We start from the raw sequence: 25,499 nt of genomic DNA, 5'->3' as shown, positions 1-25,499 counted from the left end.
TAACCATTTCAACCAGAGAGTAATTGAAAACACGAGCTGCGCACTAACTGTATTTCTAGTTTAACAATCCTGCGCCGACTGCTGCTCCACTGCTCTCTTAAGTAGAGCTCCTTGATTTAGGCAGATCGACAACAGGTGAGTGATTATCAGAGGTGTGGCTGGCTCCAAGGCAGGGACTCTCCAGGCCTGGTGGGGCAGCAAAACACAACAACACACACAGGGGAAACGAGGAACCACGAGCAGATCACACCACAACCATAAATGATTAAGAAAGACGAATAAAACTATTCATTAAACTCAAAAATGACACATGATCCCCAGGTCACAGACCCAGGCCCATGACAGTACACCAACAAAGAAAAATTTAAATCAAAAGTTTTCACTGAAGTGAAAACCTTTAGCCCTAGTTCAGGGGGCTGAATAAAAACTGAAACTAATTATAATGAACTGTTCAGGAATTACTGCTCTATGTATATTTTGCACACTGCCTATGACTGCTGCAGGTCATAGTTTCAGAGCTTTCAGTAATCTAAAACCGATTAAAAAAAATACACTGTACATGCTGTACCTCAACAGTGATGCTGGTATGTGACAGGGTTGTCTTGTTCACACTGTCATACTTGATTGTCTCTGCGACAGACTTGGGGCTTTCTGGTATCTTTTCAGAATATACTTGGACCCGTGGACCACATGATCAGGAGTAGTCACTAAAAGAAGAAAGAAAAATTAAAGAAATTCAATCTGTTTACTCATTTTGCTTGTTTTAGTACTGCCATACCATGTTTATTTCACAAATTCGATGCTACGACTACATACATAATAAATTTGTCCCTCTTCAGTGGTTTTGTAGCTAGACAGAAAGGCTGGTTTTACTGCTCTGCATAGTATGACCGAGTGAACAGTTGTCATATAGTATATAGTTAATACTGGGACTACATTGTGATTAGATGGGATGGCATAGTGCTTTCGGTAAATGTACATAATCTGAGGGGAAAATACTAAAGTGACCAAGATTTGTGATGGGAAATGTCAATTGTGATGTCATCAGACAGACAGAAATGGTAATTCAGTAATAATGTGATTTAATATTCAACAACAGAAAAAAAGTCATCAAAAATGCTTGCTTTAATTGAATGTTAGAACCTCAGGTAATTAATGCTAAAGGAGAATTTTTTAAATTGTAAATACAAACTTACTTTCAGTTTGTTAGTATTCTTATTAAAAATAGTACATATCTTTATAATAATATTTTTAATAAATATTATTGGATTGATTTTTGTACATCAATCCAATACAGTGAGAGAAGATAAACACATTCACATCTGTGAGGGACGCTGGTGTTGTGAATGATTAAATTCATACAACAGATCCAGCTGTGTACTAAATTTGTAAATATTATTTTTGATATGCTATTTTTTTAAACTTAGCATTACCTTAAAAACACTACTCTGTTAAAGCTGTGTTGTAATGTATGATTATATTTAAGGTCCAATTATTATTTTTACTTTTCTTTAACTAAGAAAAGATGTGCGCAGGAAGTTTTAGCATTGTACTATCAGGGGAAGCATTTTAGATGATTAGCTAAGAAAACCACACTTACCTGACAACTGATAAAGCTGTTGTCCTGTTTCACAGTCCTTCCAGATTCTAAGACGAAATAATTGATCAACTTATCTCTTGCAGCATACACATTAAACGACAAATCAAACCCTCCCAGTTCCTAACCAGAGCAAACTTTACCTATCTTCTGGAGCATGCAGGGTTCGAGCCGATTTGAAAGGCAAAAGCCTCAGTGACCAGAGCTCTGAATTGCCTACCCCCAACAGGGAACTTATCCCCACCCAGGATTACTTTGAAAACAAGAAAGGCAAATAAACAAGACGGAAGAACTTAAACTCAGCTAAAAAAAACTTAAACTGTGCTGAAAGCACCTAACTTAACTGGGAAGTTAACACTATATCAGCTACCTACAAGCAAAATTATCAGAAACCAAATGCCACCAATTCCAAACTCCCTTTTCAGAGGGACGATCCCGGACGAGCCCCCACTTGATATGTTCCCTTAAAAAGTCCAGGAGATGAGGGGAAGTAACAAAAGGTGTCCGTGGTAAAAAAAAAAAAGAGACAGGAAGCCAAAATTGTTAAATTAAAGGGTTTTATTAATGTTCCTATTACTAACTAAACTAAAAGAGATGGACAAGCCGCTATCACCTTTTAAAGAAGAAAAACAACGAAACCCAGGTGTTGGTCAGTAAACTGAAAAGTAAGTCCAAAAAGGGGTTAGTCACTAAAACATAGAGCAGGAGCAATCACACAGACACACACAGCTCACTAGCTGCAAAAACCAATAAGGGTCTGTAGCACTAGAGCTCACCTTTCTCTGAGTCAATTGTACAAAATTGTACCTGAGGTAGGGAAGTGGCAGCGTTATTCAGCTCCTGCTCAAACTGTACGATTGATTCGCAGGGGTTAGAAGTTCGTAGGTCACGATGCAGGGTCTCACACTATACTGCCCGATGCTCTGATGCGACCTGAGTGCTCACACTGTGCGTACATGCACAACACGTCATGTTGTTGTTTCCGGAAGAAGAACCCGGAAGTCAACCGCCAATAAACAATATGAAGAAGAAGAAGAATCCGAAACTGGGGAGACTGTAATCTGAGAATTTGAAAATGCTCACCAAAGAGAAACGCGCTGCCTTAGCAATGTGTGCCATTCTGTGTGCAGAATGATCTAAAAAGAAAAAGCGACTGCGTGTATGGACAAGGAAATGGCTGGGCAAACGTGGGCAGTACGGTCTGTCAATTCTACAACGAGAACTGGAGGTAAGCAGCAACAGCTAAATTGCACTTACCTACTGTACTTTATCTGCACGATGATGGGTAAATGTTTGAAGACATCTGACACGTCTACTTTCATTAGGCAACATTTAATTTTAGCCTATTAGTATTTTATTTAATTGGATTACTGGCCATTAACTACAGTACTTTTACATTTTACTTGAGTAGCATTCTAGTGAATGACTTGAACATCTACTAAAGTGATTTTTGGGACATCTTTCTGCTTTATATAACATTGGTTAAATATCAGTCCGACTCTTTAATTACCAATAACATTCAACATCTATTATGTCGCTTTGTTATTGGTGTGTTCTTGACTTTGACTTTGTTCTGTGTAAACAGGTAGATGATATGAGGGGTTTTCGGGACCTTCTCAGAATGTCTGTGGAGGACTTTAACTATCTACTGGAGAGGGTTAGTCCTGCTATCATCAAGAAGGATACACACCTCAGGAAGGCCATCAGCCCCAGGGAAAGGCTTTCAGTTACCCTACGATTTTTGGCAACAGGCAAGTGTGTGGACATGAAAATTCTGTAATGCTCCCTATAAAGTCCCTTAAACTATAGAATGCCGGGCATGAGGCAAGGTCATCTATCTATATCACATTAAGAATGAACCTTCAACTCAAGTTTCCAGCATAGGATTGGAAGCACCACACTGAGCAGGATTGTCATGGAAACATGCACAGCTCTTACCTGTGCACTGCATGAAGATTACTTGAAGGTAATTTTGACAGGAAATACATTACCCATGCTCATACTATTGAAAGATTGACTTGCACATTGTCAAAAACGTCCCATCAGTTAATACAGCGAGTTTTCACCAAAAACAATTCTGAGTCACAGATGTAGTTCTTCAGTCTTTGTTACATGTGTATATAAAAAAGTAAAGTGAACTCCTAGTCTGACAGTGATTTGAATGTATGTTTAAGAAAGGAAATCATTAATTCACCAGATTCTTTTGATGCATTCTACTTGTCTTTCACAGACACCATCAACTGAGTCTGAGTGGAAGGCCATTGCCAGAGACTTTGCAAACAAGTGGCAATTTCGACACTGCCTGGGGGCTATAGATGGTAAACACATCTTCATCCAACCCCCTTCCAAGAGTGGCAGCATGTATTTTAACTACAAGTCCAGGTTTTCCATCATCCTTATGTCTGTTGTTGATGCCAATTATAAGTTTGTGTATGCAAGCGCAGGGATACAAGGTAGGGTGTCTGATGCGGGAGTGTTTGCCCATTCAGACCTGAGAGAAGCAATGGACACAGGCACGCTGAACTTTATCCCTGCTGATGCCCTGCCAGGCGCTGATGCTATGATGCCACACATGCTAATTGGAGATGATGCTTATCCCCTCCAACCAGATCTCATGAAACCATATCCATTTCGAAACCTTAACGCCAATCAGAGAATATACAACTACCGTCTGTCCAGAGCACGTCGCGTTGTGGAGAACGCTTTTAGAATTTTGGCGAATCGCTTCAGAGTTTTCAGAACAACAATTTGCCTGGACCCAGACAAGGTTGTCACCATTATCTTTGCATGTCTTTGTCTGCACAACTATCTCCGGGACCACAGATCTGACGCCTATGTACCACCTGGCTATGTGGATTCTGAGGATGCCGACCATCAGCTGGTCGAAGGTGCATGGAGAAGGGAGGGAGAGCTTCAGTCCATTTCAATGGGCCTTGCCTTGAACCCATCAGTGGAAGCAAAGAAACAACGAGATGTCCTTTGCGAGTAATTTGTCTCAACTGCAGGGAGTGTTTGATGGCAAGAAGACATGGTGTAGGTAGACCAAAGGGTTTTTTTTGTTTGTTTTTTTGTTTAAATTTCCTTGTTTACTTTCTAAAATTTACTAAAATAAAAAAATTCCCTTTGTAAATACTAACAACAATAAATCTACCTCTGGGGAATTGCAAAAATGGTTTGCTTTATTACATAAATACAAAAATATCTTGCATCAAATTGTGCAAATAGCTCTGCAACACGCCACAAAATTGAGATAGGAAAGACACATAGTAATAGTGTCACAAAGAACATTCAAATGAACAATTTGAATTAATTGTCACAAGGAACATTTAAAACATTTGAATGAAGCTGTAATTTCAATGGACTGTGTTTACAGCAGGAACTGGTAAAGTTGAACTAGTAAACTCCAAAATATTCTTAGATATAACTGTTGGAAATGTATTATTTAAGTTACTTAGAGTTGAGCATTTTCAGAAAGGACATTGGCTGGGTTGATGGGGTCTGGCAGTCTGGGGGGGGGGGCTGGACCTGATGAGGTTGGGTGGGATACCAAGGTGGCCTAACCTGCAAACCTGCAAATTGAGAATGGTGGTGGCTGCCCTGCTCAGCCTCCTGCGTGTCATAAATCATGTTCATTATGTTTCTCTTGAGCCGCAGCTGTAGAGCTCTGTCCTTTATGTTTCTCAACTCTGAGGCTACTTGTTGGCCAAACAGCTCCTCAGAATCAGCATTAGATCCCGATAGTGTTTTCTGGATCTGCTGAAGCAGGGAAAGTTTGGCCATCTTAATGCTGTGCTCTGCTGATTTTGGTGTATGCTTTTGCACTCTAGGTCTTTTAACAAGCCGACCTGTGGACTCTGAGATTGGTGGACTGTTTGAGGTGTTTTCCTCTTCCTGGCTCACTGAAACTGGGCTAGTGGTGTTTGAAGAAATAAGGACAGCTGCTTCAATTCCCATAGTGGACTGATCCTCATCTCCCTCCTCTGTTGCGCCTATGTCGTCTGACTCTGTTCCAAGCTGTAGGAAACCGTACCGAAAGCAGACAAAGGGAAAGCGATTTACACAGAAATAAAGATCTAAACAGTATTAGTTACGTCAGATACTAATTTTACACTGTATACTTTGTGGCATTTATTTTACTAAAAACATTTCAACTGAGAATTACCTTTGACATCATTCCCCACAAATATCCCTTCATAAGGTGTGTGTATGTGTGTATGCTTTTAAACTACTTGGTTATGAACTTACTCTCAGAGTGGACTCCGTCTGTCTATGGACAACATGTGCCTTCAAGAAATCCAAATTTTTTAAGATCCAGGTCTGTTTGGGAGTTGGTGGTTTCTGGCCACTGCCACTGGGTTTCAGTTTGAGCAGTTTCACTCAGTTTCACTCAGTCACAAACACCACTACCGCCATCAACTTTGCTAAATTGCTAATGACAAAAAATTACCAGGCAGCTGCAATTGGGCAGCAATCTCCATCCAACTCCTGTCACGTTTGTTGCGGTCACGGTAATTTTGTGAAGCCACATCAAAAAGGCTTGGATGAGCTTGCCAAAGTTCAACCAGTTGGGCCTCCATCGCTTGTGTCCAGACAAAAATACGTTGCACTGCCATGCTTCTCTGTCTTTTTTGCCGACATTTATGTATTTGCGCATGCGCAGTGTGAGAAGCTGCGGTGACACCCTCACGACGGTTGTGAGGAAATCCTCACGACCAAGCGATTGATGATCAGGAGCTGGTCGTGAGGTGTTAATCGCTTCTCGTTACCCTATGGACGATCATGGCTCAGGAGTTGGCAGTTCGTCTTGTAATCGGAAGGTTGCCGGTTCGAGCCCCAGCTCGGACAGTCTCGGTCGTTGTGTCCTTGGGCAAGACGCTTCAACCGTTGCCTACTGGTGGTGGTCAGAGGGCCCGGTGGCACCAGTGTCCGGCAGCCTCGCCTCTGTCAGTGCGCCCCAGGGTGGCTGTGGCTACAATGTAGCTTGCCATCACCTGTGTGTGTGAATGGGTGGATGACTGAGTGTGTAAAGCACTTTGGGGTCCTTAGGGACTAGTAAAGCGCTATACAGGCCATTTTATGTATACTACACGATGTACGACACACGATGAAGGCGAAACTCGGACCGATCACCAAAACGGTCGCACAACTGAAAAATTGGGTCAAAATTGGCCAAAAATCGCACAGCGTATGCCTAGCTTAAGCACACACACTCTCTCTCACAACTCTGCTGGGCCATCCTAGGCACAGGAAGAGGCAAATTAGAAATCTTTGTAGTGATACCAGGAAAAGGGCCAAACCCATTCCAGCCCACCAGATATTGAAGTCCACTCCCACGCTGTCTGATGTCCATGATATGCCTCAAAGAGTAGGCTGGATGACCACTGATTAACCAGGCAGGGTGGGGGGAGGTTGGCCAGCAGGGTACAATGGGCTGTCCCCCTTCCTATGCTGGCAGTGACTATGCACCAACTGAGAGAGGGTGAGGCCCCACAGGTGTTTCTGGACACCTTCCAGGCCATGGCAGATGTGTGCCAGTGGGCTGCAGCAGAGTGGCCATTGTGGCTGCTGTAAATGCTGTGGGGGAGGCCCACAGGTGTTTGAGGACGTCTGCCGGACCATTCTGGATAGCCTAGGTCTCTCCATGGAAGGTCATCGCGGATCATTGCATTCAGATAATGGGGCAGGACTGGCTGTTCACGTGGGCCCGGAAGCTGCATGATGCAGCTGCAAAGTGGCTCCAGCCCGGGCCATCAGAGGGGGAGACCTGCATGCTGGCAATGGTGGTCCTTGAGCAGTTTGTGGATTGGGCTGTCAGGGGAAACGGCGCGATGGCTCCACTGACATCGGCAGCCTGGAGGCTGCGGTCACTCTGGCTGAGGATCACCTCGATCGTGGCTCAAGAGTTGGGAGTTCGCCTTGTAATCGGAAGGTTGCCGGTTCGAGCCCCGGCTTGGACAGTTTCGGTCGTTGTGTCCTTGGGCAAGACACTTCACCCGTTGCCTACTGGTGGTGGTCAGAGGGCCCGGTGGCGCCAGTGTCCGGCAGCCTCGCCTCTGTCAGTGCGCCCCAGGGTGGCTGTGGCTACAACGTAGCTTGCCATCACCAGTGTGTGTGAATGTGTGTGTGAATGGGTGGATGACTGGATATGTAAAGCGCTTTGGTGTCCTTAGGACTATTAAAGCGCTATATAAATACAGGCCATTTACCATTTTACCATTTACCTTGCCAACAGGGTGGAGGGTGTGGAGAAAGGTGGCCATCCAGCCGTGACTAGCTGCATGGAATGTCAGCACCATTACGCCCACTTCCCTTAGTGCAGGTCCCATTTGAGTGCATTGGCATGGACCTCATTGGGCCATTTCATGCGGCTAACGCTTTGTATTAGTTCTGTTGGATTATGCAATGCGATACATGGAAGCAGTGTTGCTGCTACTCTGCAAAGAGTGTTGCCCAGGTGCTGTTTCAAGTCATCTCCCGAGTCGGCATCCTGAAAGAGATACTGACTGACCAGGGCACGTCGTTTATGTTTTGCACACAGACTGATGGGTTGGTGGAGCGGCTGAATAAGACTTTAAAATCCATGATTTGTAAGTTCATTCACAAGGATGAACACAATTAGGATCGCTGGTTGGACCCTCTGTTGTTTGCAGTGCGGGAGGTGCCCTAGACCTCCACGGGATTTTCTACCTTTGAGTTACTGTTCGGCGGGAAGCTACAGGGGGTGCTCGACCTTATTAAGGAAAACTGGGAGGATGGTTCCAGCCTGGCTAAAAATGAGATTCAGTATGTCCTGAACCTGACAGCAAAGCTGCACACTTTGGGGAGGTTATCACAAGAGAATTTGCTCCAGGCCCAGGAGCAGCAACAGCGCTAGTACAACAGAGGGACTAGACTCAGGCAATTTTCACCAGGGAGATAAAGTGCTTGTGTTACTTCCTCCTTCTAGCTCGAAATTACTCGCCAAGTGGCAAGGATCCTTCATGGTCACACGGTGAGTGGGGGACATTGACTATGAAGTGATTTGATTGGACAGGGGAGGCCTTTCTCAGATCTATCACCTCAGAGCTGGACTGGCCATCGGGCATACCGGGCATTTTTTGTTTTGTTGTAACGGTATAAACAATGAAAGCTGGTGGATTGGCCGATGTGTAAAAATAACTCAGTTGTTTGTTGGTGGTTTCCATGGTGGAGCTTTCACAGAGGCCAGCAGGTGGATGAGGGAAGGGGAGGCAGGAGGAGGAGAGACCCGAGGCGGCCGCTGGTCCGAGTGTCAGGTGAACTGAACTTCAGGTAAGAAGTTATGAGCTGCAGTCTATCTGGGTCAGATATAAACCAAGTTTAGGTGGAGTTTATTTTTGTTGTGCTGACTTTTTACAGTCAGTTACAATAACTCGTACTGCGTGCTAGCTAGCATGATGGAGTTTCTATACAGCTGGGTGGGTGCTATGATGTTACTGATAGTGAACTTTATTTTATTCATAAGGTTAGTTAGTAGAGTTGCCAACCGTCCCGTAAAAACGGAATCGTCCCGTATTCAGAGAAAATATTACGCGCTGTGTATTGAGCTGAAAAGGAACACAGTTTGTCCCGGACTTCAGCTAGAATGGAAAAAGACACAAAGCTGGATTTATTCTGTGTCTTTACGCTGCAGCTGTTTCTTCTTCTCTCATTCTGTCCCCCTCCTTATTTTAGATGAAATTTGTCCGGTTAAAACGAGGAGAGTTTCTGCTTGCAAATCTCCTCCTTGGCTAAATGACAGTATTCGTTGTCTAAAACGTGATTGTCGTAAAGTGGATGTGCATTTAGGTGGAGGAAAACTCACCTAAATGTTCATCTCCTCTACCTAAAGGACCTTTTAGCTTCTTTTAATAATGCTATCAGAGATGCGAGGGCTGCCTGTTTCTCACACTTGGTTGCAAAGAGCAGAGGTAATCCTATGGTGCTATTTAACACCATTAGTGGCATTGTTACTCCTGCTCTTCCCGCGGCCCCTATTTCATCAAATCAGGACTGTGACAGTTTTCTTTCTTTTCTTCTTGCAAAGATTAATAACATAGGAATGGACTTTTCTCATTCATCACCTGTTATGTCTATCTCCACCGCATCACGCCCTGTCATTTTGGATACTTTCTCTCCTGTTTCACTACCTGAGCTGGTAAAACTAGTGAATTCAGTGAAAGCATCCTCTTGTCCACTTGACATTGTACCTGCATCATTATTCAAAAATGTCTTCCAGGCTGTTGGTCCATCTGCGCTCACTCTAATCAACCCTTCACTGGCGTCTGGTATAGTTCTGGTTCATTTTAAAAATGCTGCTATTCTCCCACTTTTAAAAAAACCTCAGTTAGACTCCTCTCTTTGGAGCAGCGACAGACCTATCTCTAAATTACCGTTAATTGCTAAGCTTCTAGAAAAGGTTGTGGCTAAGCAACTTATAGCGGCTCTGGACAAACATAACATTTGCGATAAGTTTCAGTCCGGCTTTCGCAGAGCTCACGCCACAGAAACAGCCCTTCTTAGGGTTTCAAGTGACATTTTGATGAATAATGATGCAGGAAAATGCTCGGTCCTACTTATGTTGGACCTAACATCGGCTTTTGACACTGTTGACCACCACATCCTTCTTGAAAGGCTTAAACATTGGGTTGGTGTATCGGGTACTGCCTTAGAGTGGTTCTCCTCATATCTACATAGCCGATCTTTTTCTTTGGTGGTCTCCGATTTTAGGTCATCCTCTACCTCCCTTACTTGTGGTGTCCCTCAGGGTTCGGTTTTGGGGCCTTTATTGTTCTTAATATATCTTCTCCCCCTCCAGCATATATTGGGCTCTTTTGAGGACATTTCTTATCACTGTTATGCTGATGATATTCAGTTGTACATCTCTTTTAAGCCCCAGGATTTATCTAAGCTTCAGCTTCTAAATGACTGCTTAGATTCCATCAAGCGTTGGATGGCTGTAAATTTCCTCCAACTCAACGAAGGGAAAACTAAAGTCCTCATATGTGCTCCGGACAGATTTTTATCCCAGATAGTGAAAGCCCTTGGTCCTCTTTCTGTGTATCCTCTATCAGGAATTTAGGTGTCACTTTTGACCCGACTCTCACATTGGATGGGCATGTGAAATCTCTGGATCTCTTGTTTTTATCATTTAAGAAATATGGCCGGTGCATCGAGCCACCTGGGGGGCTCTTCAACTGCTCCATGCCCGCCTGGGTTTTAAATGCACCTTAGAACACACATGCATCAACACTGCATATGAGCAGGTGGAGGGAGGTTTGGAGTCTTCACACACACCCGTTCTCTGTTGCCTGTTGGGGCGGGGGGGCTGGGAGGAGGAGTTGGCCGTCCGATTGGGGTCTGGAATGTGGGGCCTCCCTGCTGCTGCGGAGTCGGGGCGGTCTGCTTCTCCCCACTGCAGGGAAAAGGGTAACACCACCTGTGTCTGGGTGCAGTTTCCCCCTCCAGGGGCAAGGGTACCTAGACCTGGGGTATAGAGTACGCTTGGGGAGTGTGATTGTGTGTACAGTGTCTATTTATGTCTGTCTTCACGTTGGGTGAGTGTTGAGTAATTGCATATGAGAGCATGAGGGTGGGAATGGATGTTTGTATCTGTGTGTGCCTGTTTGTTTGTGTCTATATGTCAGGTTGGGTATCAGACGCCACCTCTCTGGGGACATCTCAGGCCCTACAAGGTTTGGAGGCCTATCTTCCCCCACCACTCCCCCTGCCGGTGGCGGACACCCTCAGACATCGGTGCGTTGGTGGTTCTTTGTGTCCGGGGATGGGCGTCCAGGTACCCACCGGCTCACTCCTGGTGGCTGCTTGTCGGGGCCTGGAGCCTGGGGCTCGCTCGGGCCACTTCGGGGGTGGGGTGCCCTCGGCCTCTCGGCCTGGGGCTCGGCCACTCTGGCACAGCTGGCTGCCGGAGGAGCTCACGGGCACGTCACTGCAACCCCCCCTGGCTTCTGCTCCGCGGCTGCTGAGCGGCCCCTCATCTGGGGCTCTCCTCAGCTCTTTCTGGGATAGTGGCACGGCTGCCCCTCTGTTGGTCTTCCTTGGTCTCTTGTGCTCTGAGGGCCTCTGGATGTCTGGAGTTTTGATCTCCTCCATACCTGCTTCATGCCCTGGAGGACGGGGCTGTGGCCCCCCCACACCCTCTAGCAGATCATTACATGAAGGAACCTTTTAAAAACAAGCACGCTCATGCTCACAGGTGTACACACGGGTGCTCACACACACAAACTACACCCTTTTTGGCTCTTACCTCAAAGCACACTGTGCGCTGTCAATCTTACGTGCTGCACAATAATATTTAATATTTAGTATTTACTGTTATATTCACATAGATCATCGCGATGATGTTGTTTATTATATTGCTCTCTTTTTTTTTGCTTGTTTTCTCTTTTTTCTTTCTCAACAGGTGATCCAGGTGATTGATATATGTATTTTTTGTCTGTTTGTTTTGTTGGTTTTTGCCCTTTATCACCGTCCCTCTTCCCCGCTGTTTTTCTTTCCCTCTTTCTTTCTCCCCTTTCTTTTCTCCAGTCAAGTCTGTCCCGTGTTCAGCAAATGAAAATAAAATAAACAATAAAAGCAAAGGTGAATCAAATAGACCAATACGGCAAGGCTGGGATGGTCCATTTGGTAAAGTAAACCCGTTGGGCATCTTTCTTTGCCTTTAGACAATAATTCTGATGGCAAAAGAACCAAACGGGACAGGCCAAAAAAAAAAGAAAAAAAAAGAAAAAAAAGAAAAGAAATGTGGCTAAGTTCAGCCCTATTTTATCTCGCCCTGAACTGGAGATTGCTATACATGCATTTATTTCCTCACGCTTGGACTATTGTAACTCTTTGTTTATGTGTCTAAGCAAAGGTTCTCTGGATCATCTGCAGGCTGTGCAAAACCCTGCAGCTAGGCTGTTGACAAAATCCTCCAAGTATTCACATGTGACACCATTGCTATTTCAGCTACACTGGCTTCCTGTTGAATTTAGAGTACATTTTAAGATCCTGGTCTTGACATTTAGAGCCTTGCATGGACTGGCACCACCCTACATCTCCGATCTGCTACAGCTGACCCCAGCAGGTCCCTGAGGTCATCTGATCAGGGCTTACTTGCTATAAAACAGACTAAGATGAGAACAAAGCAAGCAAGCAAGCAATTTATGTATATAGCACTTTCAGATCAGCCCCCAGCTGAACACAAAGTGCTGTACACTTGACATGCCAAAATGATACATTGAGCATGTTAAAAAATAAGAAAAATAATAATATAAAATAAATAATATATATATCTAAATGATTATTAAAATGACATTAAAATAATAAAATTAGCACAAATAGCAAAAACAATAATAAAATAGTATAAAAAATGATGATGAGAACAAAGGGTGACAGAGCTTTTGCCACTGTGACTCCGAGACTGTGGAACTCTCTCCCTCATACATCAAGAACTGTGGACCCGGTAGTTGTTTTTAAAAAACAACTCAAAACTCACCTTTTTAAAACTGTTTTTGGTTAAATGTCTGCCTGTTTTATATTGTCTGTTTTACGCTTTTATTATTTGTTATCTTATGTGCAGCACTTTGTGATTCTGTCTAGAAAAGTGCTATATAAATAAAATTTTATTTATTTATTTATTAAGGGGCAGTGCCAGGGTAGCTGGCTGCGCAGCTGCTGCCACTCAGTAATCAGGTTCTCCCCTTTTTTCATTGACACTGGGACCTAGGAGGGGAGAGAGGTGAGGAGCAGGCAAGCAGCTGGAAAGCTGACTGCCCTGATGTCAAAATGAAAAAACCGAATGTCGTTTAGTAAATAAAGGGTGCAAAACTGTCACCTGAAGCTGCATGGGGTCCCGATCATTTCACACTAGGTAAACACACCCACACAGTAGAGTTGGATGTCTCGAGACCAGTCTTGGTCTTGAGACCGGGCTCTTGACCACTTTTGCGTGGTCTTGATCTTGTCTTGGTCTCGGATTCCTCGGTCTTGTCTTGGTCTCGCTATCTCGGTCTTGCTTTCTCAGATCGACATGGTGGTCGGGAGATTTGGAGTCAACCATCAGCGGAGCGGGGGGGGCTTACTGGGCTTAAGCCCGTGTCATTTTTTTTCAGAAGCCCGGGGTCTTTTGGAGTGTAATTTGTTTCATAGTTAGATGCCTGACTGACAACTGTATAAAACAAAAACTACACACAATATTCGAAGCACATAGTGCACAGTCGTAAATTCCCCCTAATTTTGGTATGATCCGAGCTCAGGCACTAGGTGACTGAGCACAGCACTTACGCATGTGAGCGAGGAGGGAGAAGCTGCTGCCTGTAGTCCTGATTTTGAACTGTTGTAGTCCTGTTCTAATTCCGGATCAGTTCTGGGTCTGGTTGAATTGGGGTTTAGTCCTCGTGTCTTGATGCAGCCCTGATTTTGTTCTGCCTTGCTGCTTAATTAAAAAACTAGTTTAAGGTGTCCTGCATATGTGATATATACTTTTTTCCTATATGAAGTCATTCTTTTTTGAACAAAACTCAAAACAGAGCCTATTAATCTTTCAGTCATTTCTAACCCCCCCCCAATCCCACATGCACACTACCCTTTAGGGCTAAGCCCCGGGTGTATAAAATGTCTGGCTCCGCCTCTGGAGTCAACAGTATCCATGACACACAACGTAACGTTCGATAATGTGTGATGTGCAAAAGCATCAGCTCTAAGAGCCGTGCTTAGAGATTGCTTTGTAGTGAATCAGAGTTGACTCCCATTGAGCGAGAGCTGGCTTCTCATTTAATTTCCTTTCGCTGCTCAGCTCTCACACAGTGGCTCAGCTGGCCAATCACATGCGAGGATATAGGATAATATCATTATGTGAAAAACAGAGAGCGTGAGAGACGCGACAGTCAAGTGGAGCGTGTGTCTGTCCTCTCAGTAAGTGAGTAAGACAGTAGACAGCGATGAGGAGGGCTGTGTGAGTGCATGGTAAAAACACATAAATATGTCTGACATCCGTAAACGAAGCAGCGTCTGGCTGCAGTTTAAAGACTTTTTTGTCTCGACTTGGTCTCGGTCTTGGTCTCGTCTCGACTTGGTCTCGGTCTTGGTCTTAATACCCTCTGGTCTTGGTATTGTCTTGGTCTCGGTTTAGGTGGTCTTGACTACAAGTCTACAACACACAGAGAACCAAGCACACAAACCAAGATGTATCTTTATTGAATTTTGATTTTGTCATAGTTTATCTTTTCTAGTCTTTTGGTTTCTGTTTCTGTGTTCTAGGGTTGCTGTCTCCCCTGTCAGCTGTATCCCCTGGTCAAGTCCGCGTCTCTTATGTTTTCTGTTTTACTTTGAAAGTCTGTGTCCTATGTCAGTGTATTAAGTTTTTCTTCCCCTTGGTCTTGTCATGTCAGATTACTCCCAGCTGTGCTCTCCTTCTGTCTCATTCCCCTCATTATCCCTCAGTGTATTTAAGCCCCGTGTTTCTCTTTGTCAGTGTCGTGTCGTCTGTGTTCCACCCCCTATGTTATGTCAGGTTTCAAGATTCTGTGCAGGACATGATTCATGTTGCTTGTTCTTGTATATGTTTCATAATTCTTTCATGTTCCGGCACAAAGTCTTGTTCATAGTCGTCACAGTCTTCATAGTCATAGTCTTCACAGTTCTTAGTTTCTTCCCAGTTTAGGATCCTGTTTAGTTGTTGCTCCTGTTCTGCTCTCATTTTGTTTTGTTCATGATCTCCAGTCACAATAAAACGCTCGCTTTTTGTTTAAAGTTAATTTTGTCTCTTCTTCTGTGTCCGACCTGGGTCCTGCAAACACCCTCCACACCGTCTGCACCCACAGATTATGACAGTCATAACCAGTACATAAAATGAAATTCAAGCCCCTAGTGATAAAGATAGATAAACAATAGAGTTTGCTAAAATTATCTTACTACAAGGCTCATTCACCCATTCATATAAGTGCTTTTTCTATGCCATAAGCACTTTTAAACTAATGTTCACACACTCTGACACCCGATGGAAAACCTGGATGGAGGAGCCAGGCTGGAGACCACAGCAATCTCCAATATCAATCAATATTGCAAACCACAACCAGTCTTAGGGCCTAAGTCTTAGTCTTACCAGGAGCTGACATGATCCAGGTATTCTTCCTGAAGAACCTAACAGCACTCCATGACTCCTGGTAGCACCGAAATGTGAGATGCTAACAGCTAAACATCTATAATAATCCTGATCATGAAGGACTTCTATATTTGTACTCATATTTTGATTTTCTACTCAGCTATATTGTTTATTATATGCGTTTTCCGCTTTGATTTTGTTGTTGGTTTTATGTTCATAGGTGGGAGAAGTGTTTCGTCACTCATCCAAGTGACTTCAGTCTCCTGTCTCCAGACTGAAGAAGTCACTTGGATGAGTGACGAAATGTTTCTCGCACTGAAAACACTACGTCCAGATGAACAGAATCAACCTAATGTAGTCTATACTGAGTTGTGCGCTCAAACTAAAAAAGATGTAACATACTGCATTACTTTAAAAAAAAGAAATGAGTAATGTGTAATACAGTGGTGCCTCGCGGGTCACCTTTCGCGCCCTCGCTGTTTCGCTTGTTTTTTTTCTGCAATATTTTTTTAAAATTGTGTTCTGCATCCTGATTGGCTGTAGACCGTTGTCAATCAATCTCCTCTGTGTCTCCTGTACAGTACAGAATGCGTTCAGCTTGTCAAATTTACATAAATCTTCGATCGCTAGCAGTGTGACTCTGAAGTGCTGAATGTATGTTTGTAAGTTTTCTCCTCAACAAACACAACAATGTCAACGAAACGTTTTGCACCATCAAAGGCTCCTGCGGTAGCACCCAAAAGGCAGAGGAAGATGCTAACCATCGCACAAAAACTTGGACTTCTGGACATGCTAAAGGAAGGTGGAAGTTACCATATTTTTTGGACCATAAGGTGCACGGGATTATAAGGCGCATTAGGCGAAACAAAACAGTCAGATAAGTCAAACTTTACTCAACCCATTCTTATTGCTTCCTCTACTTCCCTACCATTGATTCATTAATGTTGAATGAATTCGCTCGCAGCTGCTCTATTCCCATGTTCTGGACCTGAAAACAGGGTTTGATCTTTGGTTTCATTCTATAATACTGGACTTATTTTTCTTCGAAGGTTTGAAATTTGAGAGTGTTTGAACAAGAGAGAAACGTGTGAAAATGTTCATGCCTGTCTGAGGAAAGTGTATAAAGTCTGTAGTGAGGGGTTTTACAGCCTTAAAACATCTATAATAACTGTAAAAAATTAAGTTGGCAACTTTGCGGATTTCACCTATCGCGTGTTATTTTTAGAACATAACTCCCGCAATAAACGAGAGACCACTGTACATTACCTTTTTGAATAATGACCCTCACACTAGAAGCTGAAGTACAGCAACTGCAACTTTTTATGGACTTTCTCAGATGAGTATCTGATTTTAAAACTGAATGAATGGCATATTACATGTAAGCTGTAAATTTTCATTTTATAAAATTTCCATGCTAAACAGTAGTGAAGGCCAAATGAAGCTTTCTGAAGCACTGAAGCTTGTATTGAAAAATGGTTCATTATTCAAAGCTTTTCAATGCAATCTTCTATTAGGACATCTGGTTGCCAAAAATATGAAGAATCTACAACTTATAATGCTTTATTATGATCGAACACTCTACAGAGCTGAATTGATAGTTTCTGTTTGGCATCATGTGACAGTTCTGTCTAATATTGGGCTGATATGGTACTTTGAATATGTATTTTGGGGGGTGGGGGGTGAAAAAATTAAGTTATGTCTATTTTAATAATAAATCATTTTGATGAATAAACCTTTCTATGTTTAAACATGTGCCATGGTGTGTTCTCTTTTTGCTTGTGACTTCTTGATGTTTTTTATTAATAAAAAACAAACAAACACTATATATATCTATATCTATATAACAATGTATAATACAGTCTTATAAAAGGTTGGGAGTATGCTTGTGCTGTGAGGTATGTTTATATATAAAATACTATAACTTCTATAATTATATAGAAGTTATAGTTATAGTTTTTTATATGCAAGATGGCGCCGGTGTACTTGGCTTGCCGTCCGTCTCGCCGCTTTTTACCCTCCCTTTTTCCCTTACCTTCCCTTATGGACCTCGGCACTGTGTTTTTTATCTTTATTTTTCTAGTCTTATGTTTATCTAGTGGTTGTGGACTGATTACATATGACAGGCAAACACTTTTAAATCTTCGTACTCTCCATTCGTTTCGGGCCGACCCCTGCTGGAGTGTGGGCAGTGCTAACTTACCACAACTGGATTCGTCCTGCGGCTTCTCCTACCTACCGCTTCCTAGTCTCCACAAGAAACGCTACAGGAAGCGGGGAAGACGGAGTGGCCGTCGCGTCCGTTTACCCGGCTGATCATCTGCCCGCTCTGCGACACGCTTTCCTACTCGGATTTGGATAACATCGCGCCGACGGGGAGTTTGTCGAAGCAATCTATGCACTCTGCGTCGTGCTTCTAGAGGTGACTTAGTACCCTGGCCACGGATGGCACTGCTTAATGTCAGGTCGCTGGTAAATAAGACCTTTGTTTTAAATGACTTATTCTCTACTAGTGGCCTTGATGCTTTATTCCTTACAGAAACCTGGATTCGCCCTGGTGAGCTCATTCCTTTCTCTGAACTTCTTCCTTTGGACTGTGCCTTTTTTAGTTCACCGAGGCTTTCTGGTAGGGGAGGTGGTTTAGCCTCGGTTTTTAAAAACGTATATAATGTTCGGCAACTGTCCTCGCCTAACTTTGCTAGTTTTGAAGTTCAGTTATTGGAGATGACTGCTTCCATGACCACTTTATGTGTGTTGGTCTATCGACCGCCCAAATATAACAAGTGTTTTATCTCGGACTTTGCCGACTTCTTGGGTTCCGTTCTTTTTAAATATGATTCTGTTCTTATTCTTGGTGATTTTAACATACACATCTGTTGTAAGGATGACCTGCTTGCTAAAGACTTTCTTGCTTTAATGGACTCTTTTAACCTCCTTCAATGGGTAAATGAACCAACCCACGTTAAAGGCCATATTTTGGACTTGGTTTTTACGTATGGCCTGGATATTTGTATTAAGGATATAAATGACGCTGGGATTTCAGATCATTTTCTAATTTCCTTTGATATTGGCTTATCTGCCGCTGGACTGCACCCTGGAGCTCTTTCTCGTCCACTACGCGTACTCAGCTCTGAAGCTGTGGTAAAGTTTGCTGTGTCTTTTTTAGATTTGGCGCCTATAATTCCTGACTGTTGCTCAGTTCGCTCATCTGATGGTTATGCTGATACTTTGTTATCATTATTTTCATCTACCTCTGATTTGGCTGTACCTGACGACTGTTCTCTCTGTTCGGTTGATGGTTGTGCTAATATCCTGTTATCTGTCTGTTCTTTTATTCTTGATTCTGTTGCTCCCATCAAAATGAAGCGCCCTAGAACCTACTCTCATTGCTGGCTAAATGATACTACACGTGCCTTACGACGTGTCTGTCGCCGGGATGAGAGGAGGTGGAAAAAAGATAAACTTCAGGTTTCTTATGATATGTTACGGACCAGCCGCTCACAGTTTCAAACTGCTGCTAGAATGGCTAAGGCATCTTTTCTTTCCAAAGTCATTCTGGCTAATGGTCATAACCCCCATATGCTATTTAAAATTTTTAATTCTGTTGTTAATCCCTGTCCTGATATGCCTTTACTGTATTCACAAGCTCTTTGTGAGCGTTTTCAAATTCTTTTTTTAGATAAGGTTTCATCCCTTAAGCTTTCCTCTTCGTCTGCCTCTTATCCCGTCTTTTCCTCTGAGTGTAATTCAACTTTTCATCAATTTGAGCCCGTGTCGCTTTCGACTCTGAAGCAGCTGGTTGATCAACTGAAAAACACCAATACTGTGTTTGATATTCTCCCATCACGCATTAAGGGCTGCTTTGATGTAATTGGACCGAGCATTCTATTCTTAATGAATTTTTCTCTACTCTCTGGATCTGTCCCACTGGCCTTTAAGCATGCTGTAGTCCAGCCTATTCTGAAAAAAAAGAATCTTGATTGTTATGATCTTTTGAACTATCGACCAATCTCTAAGCTTCCGTTTCTGTCCAAGATCCTGGAGCGACTAGTTCTCTCTCAGCTTCAGGCGTACCTAGACGCGAACAACATTGCAGAGAAATTTCAGTCTGCCTTTAAGCCACGGCATAGCACTGAAACGGCCTTGCTTAGAGTTCTCAATGACCTATTTGTAAGCACTGACTCTGGACGCTCTGTGGTCCTGGTTTTATTGGACCTTTCCTCTGCTTTTGATATGGTTGATCATAACATTCTTCTACTAAGACTTGAGCATACTGTGGGTATAAGAGGCACTGCCCTCAACTGGTTTAAATCTTATTTTGCTGACAGGTCTTTTTCGGTTAATTTGGGCAACTTCTCATCTTCCTCGGTACCTGTACGCTGTGGTGTGCCTCAAGGATCTGTATTAGGCCCTATTCTCTTTTCGCTATATCTGCTCCCTCTTGGAGCAATTTTTGAGAAATATAATATTGCCTTTCATTGCTATGCTGATGATATACAGATTTATTTTGAGATTACTGACGATCTTGCTATGTCTTTTCACTATTTTTGTGAATGCATGTGTGAGGTTAAAGATTGGTTCAAGAGTAATTCTCTTGTCCTGAACGAAAAGAAAACGGAGATCGTGGTGTTTGATAGTAAAATCCCCCGCGACCAACTGTGTGCTGCTCTGATGCCTTTTGCTAGCTCTCCTTCTGATTATGCCAGTAATTTGGGCATACTACTGGATAGCTCGCTTAAATTTGACAAGCAAGTGTCTGCTGTTGTGAGGTCTAGTTTTAATCAGCTGCACCTCATTTCTAAGGCTAAGCGCTACATTCCGCACAATGACCTGGAAAAACTCATTCACGCATTCGTGACCTCCAGGTTGGACTACTGCAACTCTCTTTACATTGGCCTTTCCTCCACCCTTCTCGTTAGATTGCAGACTGTCCAGAATGCGGCGGCACGCCTTTTGACAGGTAGCAGGAAGTTTTCTTCCATCACTCCTGTTCTTGCTGGCTTGCACTGGCTTCCAATTAAATACCGTATTCAATTTAAAATATTACTTTTCACCTACAAAACCATTAATAATTTGGTGCCGAGCTACCTCAATGAGCTTCTCAGGTTACACACTCCTGTCAGAGCACTTAGATCTGCTACCCAAATTCTTCTGGAGCAACCTCGTTCTCGGCTGAAGTCTCGCGGTGACCGCGCGTTTGCTGTAGCTGCCCCGGTCTTATGGAACAACCTTCCTGTTGCTATCCGGGCGTCTGACTCTCTGCCACTGTTTAAATCACGGCTGAAGACTTATTTGTTTAATCTTGCCTTTCCACCTAGTTAACACTTGGTGTGCGTTGGTACATTTTTATCCGTTATGCTTGTGAACTACTTTTATATCTTATGATTGTCAAGGTTTTATAATTGATACGTGCCAGGTCCTTTCTCTTTTCCCTCCCATCTCCCTTTTCCTATTTTATTTTTGTCAAGCACCTTGGTATACCCTTGGTTTTTTAGTGTGCTTTATAAATAAAGTTTATTATTATTATTATTATAACTATATACATATAGTATATTTCTTATGTACATTTTAGCTCTGGGAGACTGTTCCCAGGTAGGAATAGGCAAAGCGTCCTTGGGAATCAGGATTGTCTGCCCTTCAGGTAGCCATTCTAGGTGTCCTCTAGTCTCCTTCTCCATGGAGGGTACTGCTCCTTGTGGCTGTTCACCTTGTAGTCAACCATTTCACTGATCACTGAGGCTGTGGTGTATTTCAGCTGATTAGACTTGTTGAGGGTCGTAGTAGGGATTGCCCATAGTGCTGCATTCACATCTTCCAGTAGACCTTCAGGGGGTACTTCACATATTCTTGGTAACCGGCTACGGAGTGTCCAGGTTTTCATCTTCGCCATGATTCTGTCTTTCAGGTCAGTTCCTTTCACACTCAACGCTCCTTCTTCCATCATACTTTGGGCTTGGTACCCAATCTTGAGTGGGGGTGACGATATCTCCCTCCTGACCTGTCGTCCTGGCTCCTCTTTGCCGTAGCTGGACCTGATTCGTCATTTCCCAGCTCAAACGGGCCAGATCCGATACGGATATGTTTTCGATCCGTTCATCGTGACGTATTGCTGTTGTTGTTGTCAGCTGTCCGCAGCCTGAGTGTCCAAAAAAAAAAAGCACTTTCCCTCTGATACACTTTGATTAAAATCTCACACTGCCAGCAGTGACCCTTAATCATAAATATAAATATAAAAATAGGTAGAAAAAACTGAATCCTGAATAAATATTATATTATTCAATAATTTGCTACAAATAGATCAGTGTGTTTGGGATCTTAGTAGATATCTGTACAGTGATATTATTGACTGCTCTGAACTCTCTGGAAGTTTAATGTTCAGCCCATGGACTCAGTTCAATGGTCTCAATCAAATAAATTAGCATGACTTCTTTTTTTAAAGTCATCAGTTCAGATGTCAGTTTGATCACAGCATTGCTCTGTGGTGTCAAATTCATGTTCAAACATTATCACTTACAGAGAAGTAATGTCTTTGATGCATCTACCTGACGTTTTCTTCCCCTTCTAATTGATCTTCCTCCAACATCTTCAAAGCAAAGATGGCAGCCAGGGAGGAAATCTATACTGGAGAGCAGACAGAGAGAGAAAAAACTTCCTCTTAATATCGTATAATCACACATCACATCATTTCATATGTTGTTCGTTTTGTCAGACATGTAAGATTCATAGCAAGCAGTTGTCTGATTGAATGTTCACTGATATCTGGCTGATTTCTTGTTACATTTTAAAACACCTTCTGCTGTTTTAGAGTTCTCCTGGATAAAAAAGAAATCTGGCACTTCTCACCTAGCCTCCAATCAAAAGAAAACTGTAATTAAAAATTGCTTTACCCAGATTTATTTTTGGTGGGGGTTTAATTAACCCCCACAACAGGAAAATACACATGTGAGGTAACTCAGATTCATTGCTCTAACCGTAAAAGACCATGATAGATTTTCATCCTCCGTTTTCCTTCTGACTCTGCATGTGCACATGACTTTAACACAGAGTGTTAACACTTCATAGTTAGCTCATAATTTATATTTTACCGATGCAAAAATAGACTCAGTACTAAAAGCAAAGAAAAAAAAAAACACGAATAACTGAGACTGGTGCTGTTGTAGTGGATTCCAGTGATTCCAGATGTTCACAAAAAATTAAAAAGACACACGTGACTGAAGCAAAGTTCAAACTGTATTTACCTTATTTTCCCGAGGCAGTGTGCAAAGATGAAACAGGCCCTGAATAAGATCAACACAGATCAGCACAGATGTATAATATAATTAATAAAGATATTATTCTGTATTATTCTTAGTCTGAAAGAAAGTGGTGACATTTATATGGTCTAGGGCTTATTCAGATCAAGATCAAGATCGTCCCTGATTAGTTAACTGTTTTTAATATTATTCAACACGATTTTATGTGTAAGGACCGAGAGGGGCATTCGATAAAAAGAAACCAAAAACTGGATCATGCATGAACTCAAGTTGAGGTAAATATGATGAGTTGGTGAATTGAAGACAAAATAAATAAATAACGCAGTGTCTTGATCATAACTCCATCTAATTGGTCTTGAAAGATAAGAACATGTCTCACAGTGTGATGAAACATTCAGAGGATGACGCTGCTGTTACAAATTTCTTATTGTTGCCCTTTAATGTGCCGATAAATCAGAGAGGAAAAAGGGCCAATTCAGAATTTTCTGGAGTATTTTGACCTTTTCTTAAGAATCAAGCAATGTGGTAGAAGCTGCCTATAAATGCATGGCTATGTTTGAAAAGGAACTGTTAACAGCTCAATCAGGATAATTTTATGGCCAACAAATTATCAACTGTCGCCCAAAATGGTGGCTCAAACTCTGACATAACAATTCAACTTATGATACTCACTTTAATGTAATGGATGTGCTCAGATGTGGAGAACAGAAAAGGCAGTGTTAGCTTAACTTTACCGGCAGTTTCTACTGGAATGGGGGGGAAATTCCTTCACGTGTTCAACCCTGGAGTAACAGCTAGCGGGACAGATAACTTTATCACCGCACCTGCCACACCAAAATAAACCACTCAGGGGCTTTTTTAACATTTAACCTTTTATTATATGTTCACTGAAATGGTAACTTCATGAATGAAGTATATTTGACACAAAAGTGTACAGTACTTACCTCTTTAGAGAAGTGCCGCTGCCCAATCCACTGCTTATGGAAAAAAGAAAAAAAGAGAATAGCAGACACGCAGGTGTACCCTCTCCGTAGGTGGACTGGATCCTGTCCAGATGCCAGAAAGTGGGGCGGATCTGCTGACCTGAGGGCAGATCCATCCCAGAATATGTTGCTATCTGGGTTTATTTTCTTGCTTTATTCTTTTTCTTGTGCTTATGAGTTCTATCTTCTAGTGCTTTTTATAGACTCCTTATTGTTTTTTGTGTTTCATGCCCTCAGTTCTCAGTTACAGATAACCTTGGGTTCCTTTTGTTTTTGATGTTTGTTAAGTCCCACGTTTGTTAAGTTACTTCCTGTTTTATTTTGGTGGTTGTTTGTCGCTTCTGCTTTGATAGTTTTTGTTCATCTATCGTATTTTCTTTGCTTCACTGCAGCTGTTTCTTCACCCACTTTTTCCCAATGCCTCTAATCAATTTATTCTCTTTGTTGTGACAGCTGTTATCCTTCCACTGAGTTCCTGTTATCATCTCCAGCTTGTCTTCCATTTATATTTATATACTTCACTTTATCCTGCCTTTCTGTGGACTTCTATTACACCTGAAAAAACCCTTTCAATAAGTACCGTGCCTCAGTGTCTGCACTTGGGTTCTCATTCCACAACACATGATATCTGTGCTGATATGCGTGTTTAATTTTGTCCTCATTTGGCAATCAGTCATCATTTGGCCATAATGACTGACTGGTGTCAGTCATTATGGCCAAATGTTTTTACTTTGGTCTCATCTGTCCAAGATAAGTTTAGTGTTTTAGAAGTCTTGTGGTTTATTCAGGTGCAACTCCTGTGATGAATGTGATATTGTGTTAACACCAGACCAACAAAATCCCAAAACTTCAGCTTTTCATAGAGGGGCATAGAATCTGGCTTCTTCTAATGTTTTAATTCTGATGGAAGTAGCAAGGGTGTGTTTTATTTTCACATGATGGTATGTTAATGTGAAAGTACTGGACTAGTGTGATGCATCAAGAGAAGAAAGACATGATGACCTAACATGTAAACTCATGTTTTAGGTTCTTTCCCTTTACACACTAGTAAATTGCTTACAAGCTAGTGATTTTCTAGCCTAGTGCATCAAAAGAAGCAAGAAGTGCACAGACACTAGTTCAGGGTAAAGGTTTCAAGGGTCAAGATAAGAGGAGACAGGACCTCCACCACTTGCTTCTAGCAAATTAAGAGGGGCACCCCGCTGGGGGCACAGGGCAAATTTGGAATACAAAGAATGTCAAATCACTGAAGCAAAAAGCTAGCACTAAATTCAAAAGAAAAGAAATAAGGGAACAAAGCAACAATTAAAAATAGATCTTGCCAAGTTGTGTATATTACAGCTGACGTTACAGTTGTGATAATAATGTCAACTTAGCAAAGAAAATAAAGACAACATTCATTATTATCATCATTATCAATTACTGAAACATCTCAAAAAAAGAGTGTGACAGGGAGGAAGAAAAGATAAAAACAGAAAACTCGCTTATATTTCAGATGTTAGAACAACAACAGTAACAGTTGTGTTTATAGTGCGCTTTCTGCTGCCACGTAGGAATAGCTGACT

At 42.4% G+C, this 25,499-nt stretch overlaps 1 protein-coding gene across 3 annotated transcripts in view; it reads right to left on the bottom strand.

Annotated features, from left to right (window-relative positions):
* LOC134619587 (leucine-rich repeat-containing protein 38-like) overlaps window positions 1-25,499 on the bottom strand; it is a 30,456-nt gene that overhangs the window by 3,911 nt on the left and 1,046 nt on the right. The window contains exons 2-8 of one of the 3 annotated variants that reach the window (XR_010092014.1): window positions 23,896-24,034; window positions 23,686-23,775; window positions 22,937-22,975; window positions 22,241-22,319; window positions 1,601-1,647; window positions 569-707; window positions 49-186 (exon numbers count right to left, since the gene is read on the bottom strand). Coding sequence is in view for 2 of the 3 variants with exons in the window: in XM_063465507.1 (XP_063321577.1) it covers window positions 21,605-21,834; window positions 22,213-22,319; window positions 22,937-22,975; window positions 23,686-23,775; window positions 23,896-24,034 (605 nt within the window). In the remaining variant the exon portion in view is untranslated. Of the gene's footprint in view, window positions 1-48; window positions 187-568; window positions 708-1,600; window positions 1,648-21,133; window positions 21,835-22,212; window positions 22,320-22,936; window positions 22,976-23,685; window positions 23,776-23,895; window positions 24,035-25,499 lie in introns of those variants that run through there. The other 2 variants (XM_063465507.1, XM_063465508.1) reach the window with 2 other exon arrangements.

This window comes from Pelmatolapia mariae, linkage group LG20, assembly GCF_036321145.2.
Source record: "Pelmatolapia mariae isolate MD_Pm_ZW linkage group LG20, Pm_UMD_F_2, whole genome shotgun sequence".
In the NCBI taxonomy this organism is placed as follows: Eukaryota; Metazoa; Chordata; class Actinopteri; order Cichliformes; family Cichlidae; genus Pelmatolapia; species Pelmatolapia mariae.
Note: the sequence above shows the minus strand (reverse complement) of the source record. Positions and strands in the feature narration are given on the sequence as shown.